The 11,770-nt window shown below is 37.1% G+C and overlaps 1 protein-coding gene across 1 annotated transcript; it reads right to left on the reverse strand.

Moving 5' to 3' along the window:
- Positions 1–4,293: 4,293 nt before the first annotated feature.
- NDUFA4 (NDUFA4 mitochondrial complex associated) lies at positions 4,294–11,559 on the reverse strand. Its single transcript, XM_060156118.1, has 4 exons — positions 11,400–11,559; positions 9,931–10,019; positions 8,938–8,998; positions 4,294–4,511 (listed from the first exon to the last, which is right to left on the reverse strand). Exons 1-4 carry the CDS (start codon positions 11,439–11,441, stop codon positions 4,455–4,457), a joined length of 249 nt encoding a protein of 82 aa, XP_060012101.1. The 5' UTR covers positions 11,442–11,559; the 3' UTR covers positions 4,294–4,454.
- Positions 11,560–11,770: the final 211 nt, after the last annotated feature.

An 11,770-nucleotide genomic window follows, 5' to 3' on the forward strand; every position in this document is an offset into this window, starting at 1 on the left:
ATTTGTCTAAAAAAGTGGCGGGGGTGGTGGTGGTCCAGTAATAAGTGTGCCTTACAATGTTGTAATTAGTAGTAAATGAAGTAATACATATCGTGCCTGGCTCAATAATGTTATCCATTATAGTTAGTTTCATCCTGATACGAGATGCCTTCTTACAACCCTTTCTCTTGTCTTTTTTCTTTACCTTCTACCTAACCAAGAAAGGTGGAGATTTCCTCCAAAGATGAATTCTACCAACCACCTTAGAGGAAAGGAACAAACTGCTACAGTGGGAAATACCAAAGAGTAATAAATGTATATATAATTTCTATGTACACTTTTACTGGACTTGAAATTTACATTTCAAATTTAGAGGTTCTGTTTTTCTATACAGCAACTGCTATTTGTTAAGATAACAAGGTTCCTGCATGCCATATTTAAGCATTTTTGAATAAGGGTTTACAGAGTAGCATTCTAACATATCCTCTTATACCACTAAAAGTAAGCCTTGGATATATAAAAATGTTTCCTGTGAATTATTTTAATTACACTGAGCATGCACTGCTTTTACAATTGGAAACAAAAGAAAAAATGCGAAAAAAGAAAATGGATATTTTTTGGCAATGGTGACTACGGTATGTGGATTCTAAGAAACATTTTGCTGTTGTTAATAAAAGGAGGACATATCTGGTTTTATTTGTGCTTGTACCTGATTTTTCCTTCATTCAGATTCATCCTGACTGAAATGTGAAATAAGAGAACAGGCTGCAAATACCCGGATAGATGTTGTTTTAGTACCAACATAATGCTCTAGTTGGAAATTTAAAAGACCTATTAAAAAATTATCCACTGGGGGGGTGGTGAAGTAAAGCTCAGAGCCCTTTTGCTAAAGGTGTTCCATAATCTCCAATTCTGATTCTCTGCCTCCATCAAGTCACTTGTAGCCACTTATGATTAGCCACTCTAGACACTCGATGAACTGGTCTTTTATAAGTATCTCTTGAACACCAACTATGTGCCTGGTCCCATTCTAGGTGTTGAGGATACATCAAACAAAACAAAGAAAACGGCAAAAATTCTTGTCATCATAGAGCTTACATTTTAGTGGAGGGAGATATATAAAACAAAATAAGCTAATTATGTAACATATTAGACAGTAATAAGTACTGAGATGAAAACAAAGAAGGGAAAGGAGATAAAAAGTGATGAGAATGCAGTAGGTGTGATATTTTGGACAGGGAAAGCCTCATTAAAAAGGCACTGGAGCAAAGACAAGAAAAAAGTGAGAGCAAGCCATGCCAATATTTGGGGAAGAGAATCCCAAGCCAGAAAAGGGCAAATGCAAAGCCCTGAGTCATGTAGAGGATCTAGGATATCCACTTGCTGGTGTGGGAACAAAACGGAAAACAGTCAAAAGTCAGAACGTTTTCTTTTTTTAAAGTATCTAGCTTTTTTTTTGAGTAAAATAGGGAAATGTTGGGGGTTTTGAACAAAGGAATAAAGATCACTTTGCGTTTTGTATTAAAGATCAGTCTGACTGCTGTGCTGAGAACAGACTGTAGACAGGGAGACCAGCTGAGAGGTTATTTTAATATTCCAAGTTAGATGACAATGGCTTAGGACCAAGGTGACAGGAGAGGAATTGTGTGTTGAAAATAGTGAGATTCTGGGCATTATTCTTAAGGTAGAGCAAACGTAATCAATATATGGATATGGGGTGTTAAAGAGTTAATGAAGACTCCGAGGATTTCGGCCTGAACTACTGGAAGGATGGTGTGCCTATAAACTGACATAATTGAAAACAGCAGGAATGAAGATTGTGGATATGGGAACTGAGAAGTTCACAAGTTCAAGTTGGACATGTTAATCTGAAAAATTACTTTGGACAGCCAAAGCATAGTATTTGAAGACATGAGACTGGATAAAGAGTTCAAATAGTGAAAAGGTCCAAAGTGTTTTTCCTTTGGGGCACTCCAACACTAAGTGAAGGTGTATCACCAAGAGACTGAGTAGAAAAGCCAAGGACGTAAAAAAGAAAACACAGACGGCATGCTGTTCTAGAGAGTGAAGGAAGAAAATATTTCAAGGAGCTGGGTCAACTGTTACTATTAGGTCAAAGTGAGCAATGATAATTACCTTTTGAATTTAGAAACATAGAGGTCATTGATGTCCTAAACAGAAGCATTTTTAGTTGGGTAGAAAGGGTAAAACCTGATCAGGGTGGGCTAATAAACTTGAAAGCAGCAAAAGTCAGTATAATTTTTGCTTGGCTCTTCTTTCACGTACCTACTGGGAAGCATTTGTCAATTCCCAAAAATGCAATTTTTCAAATATACATAAATGTTACCCAAGGCAAGATCTGTATTTAAATGTAGCTCTGCCTAGTGACCTCATTAAGCTGAGGAACTGACAAAGCAGTCTGCTGTATATTTAAATAAGCAGCACAGTAAAAGCATAATTTTAAACAAATTCATTTAAGAAAAAAAAAAAGCACGTTATCTTTCCTGGCAGCATTGATATTTGTTGCAGTCCTAAGTGACAGTCAACTTCCACTGCCATTGCAGCTTCCTGAATAGCAGTAATTGGATGTAATAGTTTCTTCAAGACATATCTCATGCCAAATTTTACATTGTTTTATGTGGGAAAGTCCAGGAATACTGAACACAAAGAGTTTACTTAAAGTTTAAGAATCTTAAAAGATCCATACAATTGTCTTCAATATTAGAAAATGCTATTACTAATTTCTTAATGCATTTATTCAAAACTGCTTAATAAAATGTTTGTCTTTCAATTACTTAGCTATTTGTAACTAATGTGTAGTTTTTTACACTTTTAAACTTTGAGGTGATCTGTGCCAAAGCATCCAGTGGTTCCCAACATGGGTGGAAATGAGACAATTTTGCCCACTAGGAAACATCTGGCAATGTCTACATACATTTTTGGTTTTCACAACCTGGAGAGGGGAAGAGTGCCACTGGCATATAATGGCAGAGGACAATGCTGCTAACTATGCTAAAATAAAAATGCACAGGACAGGCCACTACAGCAAATGGTCTGACTCAGAAAGTCAGCAGTGGCGAGGTTGAGAAACTCTGTTCTGGAGATTGAAATTACCCAAGACACAGGAGCTTAAAAGTATGGACAGTCAAGTAACTGAAATGCACTCTACATTCATTTCAAGACTACCTGGGTTCAAATACAGTTGGCCCTCCACATCCATGGGTTCTGCATTCATGGATACAGACGGCTGACTGCACTATGCCACTTTATATAAGGAATTTGAGCCATCTGTGGATTTTGGTGTCTGTGGGGGTAGGAGGGGGGTGGGTGGCCTGGAACAAATCCCCCATATACCAAGGGACGACTATATCCACATCTGACTAAGAGAATGAACTGGAATAATTTAATCCAAGTCTTGGTTTCCTTACTGTTTTTGAAAAAAATTTAAGTATCTGATATAATCCATATAACATTTAATTCAGTTCCTGACATGTAAAATGTGCTATTACTTTGTAAACACAAAGATTTATTATACCTACATATTAAAATCCAAAATTGTCTCACTAAATTCCTCAAGTTTCTATAATGTCATGATTTACATATACCTATGTGGAAACTTGATATATGACATGGTTAATTCTTGATTAGCCACCACTGAACCATTGAAATGTTCTGCTCATCTGATCATTTGAGATCCAGCTAAAAGGTCAGAGCTATGTAACAGGTAACATCAATATACACCCAAACATTTTCTCTTACCAAATTCCAATTCCACAGCCCATTCTTAAAAAGTTAACTCTCACTCAAAATTGCTACTAACATACTTTCTAGCCTTTAAAAACCTGCCAAGGCTCAGCAGAAGTTCTCAAGAGCTCTTCTTGGCCACTAGTTCCATGGTTAGTAGTGATGGACTCAGATCCAACTACAATCCCCAGCCAGACCACAGCGACTAACAACCTTAAAAATCTTCAGCAAAGAGAATGCCATGGTAAAAACCAGCATTAACAACTGCACATACTTCGACATCAGCCAGTAACAGAAATCTAGAGGTTTTCATTTTGCCCATGCCAAAGAGGCTTGAATAATCTTGCCAGTCTACATTTGATTTCCAGTTCTAGTTCTTAAATATGCCCTAGTGTTACCAATGGCCTACACACAAAATAAAAGTGTTTTATTAGAGCAGCTTAAAGTCTTATTTTCAAATTACACGAATACACAGAAATTCAAGAAACTCCTTAAATTCTAATAGTTTATTTCCTATACCCTAAGTTATAAAATTCAGAGTAGAGTTTCAGCATTAAATAGTGACACACATCAAGTTTCAAACTATTTATTAATCAGTGTAAACCCCATCACAATACACCAACAGGATTTTGTGCGTTTAGAGGGGAAATATTTCCTGGTTAAGTGGAAAATTGTGCGGATGGCTTCTGGAAGACCTTCATTCTAAGCAGCTTTATAGTGAAACATTTCATTTAGAAGTCTGGACCTTCTTTCTTCAGTTTGCTGTAATCTACATTCACTGAGTAGAACTTGGAAAAGAAAAAAGATATTTTAGATAATCAATCAAATACACAAAGATGGTATAGAAGTTTAAGATTATTTTTATTCAGCTTTCTATAGTAACAATTACAGACATTAATTTTGTATTAGGAATATTTAACAATATAAAAGTCATTCAAACAAAGACATTAAAATTCCAGTTCTTTAATAATGGTTTTGGTAAGGTAAAAATATTCAATCTTCCTCGGAAGAGCAGTAGTAGTATAATCTGGTAGAACCTATAAAAAAATTCTTCTATTTCAAGGTGAATAACTATGAATTTCTTCTGATATATACTTCCAATTCTTATGTTTTTACTTCCATCTCCACTACGTACACAGGTCACTCTCCAACAGAATAGAGAAATACCAGTTATCATCCCTATTTGGTTAGGAAAGGGCTATAAATTTAGATGGGAAAGATTTATAGCAATAAAGATTGGCTAGTAATATAAAGTAATACTTTGTTGTGTGTGTGTATCCATAATTTTTAGATACAAATTGGCCTGCTTTGATGGCTTTTCTGTCCATTTTCTCTCTCTCACTTAGACATTTCCTTAATTTCCTAACCCAGAATGCATCAAAATCAAATTCACACCTGACCACCTTTGGTACAAAAGCTTTTAAACAGTACAGTATTTCTGCTTTTAAATAATACTGTATTTTGCAAACTTTGTAATTTCCATAAATTTCCTTATATTCAACTTAAATTAATTTTAGAAATATATCTTACTATCATTACTTAAAATAACTGCCTCTAACTCTCAACAACTTTAAAAAAAATGATTTATACTTGATACTGCTCTAGAATTCCTACTGAGGAAACATTAGGATTTATACATAAGCTAAGATTTATACATAAGCTATAATCTTGAGTTTACTCATTCTTGTGCCAAAGAAGACTGAATTGTGCTGTAGTTACTTGGAGACTACATTATTTAACTCCAAAAGAACCAAAACTGCAGAATTATCATCATTTTCTTCAGTTTTTAAGGAAGAAGCTCATAAATCTGTGTCCATTATTTCTTCAAACCCTTTTCTTTATTTCTCCAAACATACCCTAACTTCTTTACCTCTAATTGAAAAATTCTTATTTTATTTGACTTTAAAAAAAAATAAAAATTCCCAGGTTGTGAAGCTTATCCTTGAGATATGTACACAGACTTTTAGCAAGTTTATAAACATAAAAGTATGAATCAGTCATAAAGCAGTATTTTTTGTTCTGACAGTGTTCTCCTATGAAGCACCTGAACTAGACAATGAGACTTAAAAAGAAACTAACTGTATCATCTCTAACATATTAATAAAATATTAAAGGGACTATTTATAAAAGGAACCGCAGGTTATATTTTAAGAAATAAATATTTGTTGGGCTCTTCTAATAGATCCCAGGCACTGTAGGCAGAATGCTTTATGTTTATCTTAATTATCACAACCTTACTCATTCTTACTTTATAAAAGAAGACACTGAAGATCAAGTTATATGACTTGCCAGAAGCAGGATCAAGCCCCTACACCCAAGCAGAGTGGAAAGGTCACAGAACCTCTGCTAATTTTCTCAACACTAAGCAGGTTTCTGATGTATTTGCTTTTATTCGGTTCCATATGCCAGTATCAAAATACTCCGTTGAAGTAATTTTCAAATCTGATTTATTTTTCAGCTTCCATGTCCACGTTCCTTTTCTCAATTTAATGGTGGCTACCTTTAAGTTTTTTGTAACAACAGCTGGGAAGGCACAACATATTCTGATCTTGGCTTTGGGGCATTTTATTCAGATGATAAGTGTTGCTAGGCCTTTAATGCTTAAATCCTATTTTAGTCACCTCTCTTGTTTGTATTAGTTAGCTTCTGCTAGATTGTGAAGTAGCAAAAAATAACCACCAAATCTTAGCGGCTAAGAAAGGTCTATTTTTCATTCACATTATATGCCATTTATAAGCTGACTGCCCTGTGTTCTCTTCATTCTAATCCTGGGCTGAATGAGTAGCCCTTAACTGTCAATTTGGTCTCATGACAGATGGAAAAGAACAATGGGGGAACTACACACTGGCTCAGAAGTGGCAGATAGCACTTCCCCTCACTTGATTTGCCAGAGCAAGTCACATGGCCAAATCTGATGTTAATAGGCCAGAAAAAAAATTATCTTAGGTGAGGGGAAGTGAATGATAGAGAAAGAATAATCTAGTCTACTAGTCTTCTAGTCTAGAAGCAGTAGTAGGCATCATCCACTCCAGGCTCACAAGCTTCTGGACCTGGTTCCCTTTTATTTCTGCTTGCAAATGTCCCAATTCTTCTAAACTCATCTCTTGGCAAGTAGAGCCAGCAACAGTCCACAAACATCCTGTTTTCCAAAAATCTTTTCTATAACAAACTCTTTAGGCAAATGGTCTTCTTTCCAAGTAACAGCAAGTGACACCTTATCAAATATTTTGCCATTACACGATTCATTTTTCCAGGCTCTAATACCAGTATCTTAGCTATTCACAGCCCAGTCTATGCTGCACACATTAGTTTTTTGTTGCTGCAACGTTCCATTTCCAGCTCACATGGCCTCATACTGGCAGGTATTTTCATGTTCCAGAACATGATAATAATTAGCTTCATTATCATAATCACCTGAGGAGCTTTCTAAACTACATACGCAGAGACTCCAATATGCTCTTTGGTGGAAGGACTAAAGGCCTGTTTTGTTTTCTTTTCTTTTTTAAAGTTTATTGGATGTGAAATCATTTTCTCCAGAATGGACTAAAATTTATAGGAGAGAAAAAACAGGATGCCTGTGTATCATTTTTTGAGTCAAAATGTGACACAGATTAGATGGTTCACTTCAGCTTCACCAGTGCATTTTTGTTTGTTTCTTGTAGCAAGATCAGTTTAGAGACTTGGAAGCCAAATTATAATCAGAAGGTTGAGTGGAAAGCTTGGAATCTGTAAAAGGTGACAGTTGTCTTAAAAGTTGTTGTCATCAGTAATGACAGCATCCATCTCCATCAAGGAGGTATATCTGCTAAGGGGTCCTGAACACTCCTCGGTCAAGACACCTCTTCTTGAGAGTGCTCAAAGAAATTGCTATTTTTTGATGAAGCAGCCTGGTATAATGGAAAATTCATGGCAAGTTATATACTGTAAATGGGTAAATTGTATGGTATGAGAATCACACCCTAATAAAGCTGTCCCCCACCCTTTTTGACATTGCAAGGATTGTTTCTTTGTATGCAAAAATTTTACAGGTAAGTAAAGCTGTGTTTGGGGAATCAACGGTCTCAGATTTTTAACTACATGGATGGACCTTAAGGGCATTATGCTAAGTGAGATAAGTGAGACAGAGAAAGACAAATACTGTATGATATCACTTAAATGGAATCTAAAAAACCTGAACTTGTAAAAACAGAAAGTAGAATGGCAGCTACCAGGGGATGGGGGGGCGGCGGGGAAATTAGGGAGATGTAAAGGTACAAACTTACCACTACTAGATCAACAAGTTCTGGAGATTTAATACACAATATAGTGATTATAGTCAACAATACTTTATTATAAACTTCAAAGTTGCTAAGGAACTATCTCTTAATTGTTCTCAACACAAAAAAGTGATAATTATGTAACATGATAAAGGTGTTAGCTAACACTACTGTAGTAATCATAGTGTAATACATAAATGCATCAAACAACAAGTTGTACACCTCGAGCTTATACAACGTTGCAGGTCAATCATGTATCAATAAAACAAATTAAAAAAAGTAAATGGCCTCAGTCCATCAAGTCATTCTTTGGAAGAGTAGTTTCACAAACCAGTTTTCCAGAAAGATGTTAAAAAGTTTATCTAGAAGGTTTATGGTAAAATATAAGTTTCAACTGATTTTCATTTCTTCCTACTAATTCTCAGCTGAAATATGTCAACCATACCAAGAAGAAAGAACAGCCAACCAAACTAGCCACTAGATTAGTGCTACTCAAAGTGTGGTCCATGGACCAACAGCATCAACATCATCTGAAACCTTATTAGAAATGCAAATTCTCAGCCTCCGCAACAGATCAACTGAATCAGAATCTCTGGGGATGGAGCTGAAGAAGAAGATGCCTATGTATACTGAGGTTTGAGAACCACTGCACTACACTACCCAAGAACAAAGAAAATATTAAACAAGAACTATACTCTTTTTTTTCTTAGTCGAATCAGTACAATTAAGACATTATCTTCATTTCACATACAGAGTCTAAAGCCTGTGAATAAAATCCTTAGAAAAAATATTTATTAGAAAAATATGCCATTCTAATTTCACAGAACAATCTAGCAATTCTTCTAAGTTCATTGTAACAGAATCTTACTTGCAGATCCAATTTCAAAAAGAACCTACCCCATGACAAAGTTTATTAAAATACAATTTCCAGCAATTTTGAAGCAATTTTGTAGCTTACCTTGTACTGATCATTGGGACCCAGTTTGTTCCAGGGTTCTGGGTTATTCTTTTTGTCCCAACTAAAAGAAATAAAACGTTATAACTGTTAGAGTAATAAAACACTATTTAAAACAGTCTTGTACTCAAGAAGCTAACATTTCAAATATATCAATCCCACCTCCTATCAGGTGAAGGATGGTGTTATTTTCATTATGGAGTTGAGAGGATTCATAATAAGCAATCTCACATAATCAATCAGAAAAAGGTACAACACAGAGCCTCTTGGGGCAGTTGTCCTTGTCCCTATCCCTGTCACAAAAAAAACTTTACACTTGGCTTTTACTAGTGTTTTCTATTTCATCAATGAAGTGATATATAGAAAACTGCATAAAAAAACAATGAAACAACCTTTTCCATGCCTGTTCTTTTACAACTTCAGAAAGAAGCATTCCCTATTGTGGAACACAGGCAAAAAACACTTAAACAGGGCTTCCCTGGTGGCGCAGTGGTTGAGAGTCCGCCTGCCGATGCAGGGGACGCGGGTTCGTGCCCCGGTCCGGGAAGATCCCACATGCCGTGTAGCGGCTGGGCCCGTGAGCCATGGCCGCTGAGCCTGCGCTTCCGGAGCCTGTGCTCCGCAACGGGAGAGGCCACAAGAGTGAGAGGCCCGCGTACCGCAAAAAAATAAAAAAAAGAGATCCCTTTAAAAAACACTTAAACATACCAGCAACCCTGACTGTTTTATAAAAAGTTATTATTATCTCGATCCTCACGTTACAAAATAGGTATAAGCAGTTCTACTCAACCAATGAGAAAATGAGACTCAGAGAAATTTAGATAATTTCATGAACCAGGAAAAGTAAATGACAACAGTAGAACCGGGATCTGAACTTACTGTATGACAACAAATTTCAGGTTCTTTCTACTACTTGATGCTGCCTCCCTAAAAAGGCTGTGGCTCCTGAATCAGTTTGATAAACCATCAAAGTTCTAAACATTTTCAAGCACTTACCTGACATCTGGATTGAACAACGCCAGGCGCAAAACATATAGTGCTGCTCCAGTACCTCCCGCTCCAATAAATAGGAAGAGGGGGATCAACTGGAACCAAAAACAAAATAGACAAGAATCAAGAATCATCTTCAAATACCTACATACTGATAAAAATGAACAGAAAGACTACAGTAGTTTCTACACATTGATTTCCAAGTCTCAAGCCACCCTTTTATTTTTTTAAAAACTTTAACAGCTTTATGGATATTTAATTTACATGCCATAAAATTCATTAATTTCAAGTATGAAACCACCAATGATTTGTAGTAAATTTATAAAGTTGTACAACCATCGCACGATACAATTTTAGAACATTCTCATCACCCCAAGAATCTCTCACGGCCACTGCAGTCACTCCCCATCCCCCCCCAGCCTCAGGCAACCACTAATCTGCATTCTTTCTATCTCTACAGTTTTACCTTCTCTTCAAACGTCTTTTTAATCTTGTCTTAAAATTTGAAAAAATATAGACCTCATATTGAGATAAGATTTCTTATAACTACATTCAAAAGAAAGAAATGTAATTTCCAAAGGATGTAAAGATAATTCTGGTTTAAATGTAGAAAAAGTTACATTCAAATTTTAAATTTTCCCAGAAAATATATCGCCTTCTTCACTTAATATTTATACATCACTCCCATTAAATTTCCCAACTCAAGGCTTGCAAAACAAGCTCTTGGCAAATGACTTAAGCTTGCTTCGATACAGACGTTACGAAAAATAAAAATTCTGTTAAATAAAGAGTCTGAATGAGCAAACAGAAACACACCTATTATAAATACCGGTTTTACGCATAATCTCTGAAAACGTACTGCTACCAACGCTTAATGCGTCGTTAGGCAACTGGATTTAAGATAAAAATTAAATACTGCGTAATTGATTTTTAGGGCCACAGCACGTTTATATGCAGGGAAAAATGTGAGATTCAAAAGAACTCAACTGCGATTAAACTCCACACTACAAAAATCCTCCCAAATATCAAGACGTCCAGACAAACTGAGCATTCCAAGATCAGGGACCTTCATATTTGCCTCAAAGCCTCATGGTGCAATGCAGTGAATACGAGACTCTAAACAGCACAACAAATAGGGTGCCTGACCTTTCCTGGTCTTTAACCCACACAGCGCACAACTATCCCTCTTGGTCCGACCAACCTGCAAGAGGACGCGCGCCCACCACACTGTTCCAACATTTTATTTTCCTCGAGAGCGTCCCTCACCTTCCGTGTGCCAGGCCAAACCCCGCAATGCAAGGCCTGGAAGGTCAGAGCTCAAGGTCTTGGGGCAACCAGCAGAATATGACAAAGTGAGACAGGATCCAGCCCCGAGGAACGGTAAAAGGCTGCGAAGGAGAAAGCTCAGGGGAGGCAGCCGCAACCCGACACAGGATGCACAAGTGAAAACACTGGGAAAGGGTTTAAGAACTTACGCTAGGATGCTTCTTGGCCTGACCGATGATCTGGCGGATCATGGCTGCGGCAGAAGCCTCGAGTCCAGACGGAGAGAACGACAAACTTGCAAAGCCCAGGACTGAACAGCCTTCGCGCCGAGGAAGGGCGGACGTCCAAAGTCAACCAGCACCTCCTTCCTGAAGGACCCCTGCCTCGGAGGACGGCTTGCGACAGGAGGGCCCGGATAAAGCTGTCCTAAACAGTGCCTGCTTTGATCCAGCAGCTCTCGCGCCCGCCTAACCTGTCCAAACCAACAGCGTTCAACTGCAAAGTGAAACATTCTCATTCCTATGCTACTCATACTTCTGATGGGTAATTTTTTGCGTCAAAAGTAGAATCCTCCGATTGA

The sequence above is a fragment of the Lagenorhynchus albirostris genome, chromosome 8 (genome assembly GCF_949774975.1).
Source record: "Lagenorhynchus albirostris chromosome 8, mLagAlb1.1, whole genome shotgun sequence".
Taxonomy (NCBI): domain Eukaryota; kingdom Metazoa; phylum Chordata; class Mammalia; order Artiodactyla; family Delphinidae; genus Lagenorhynchus; species Lagenorhynchus albirostris.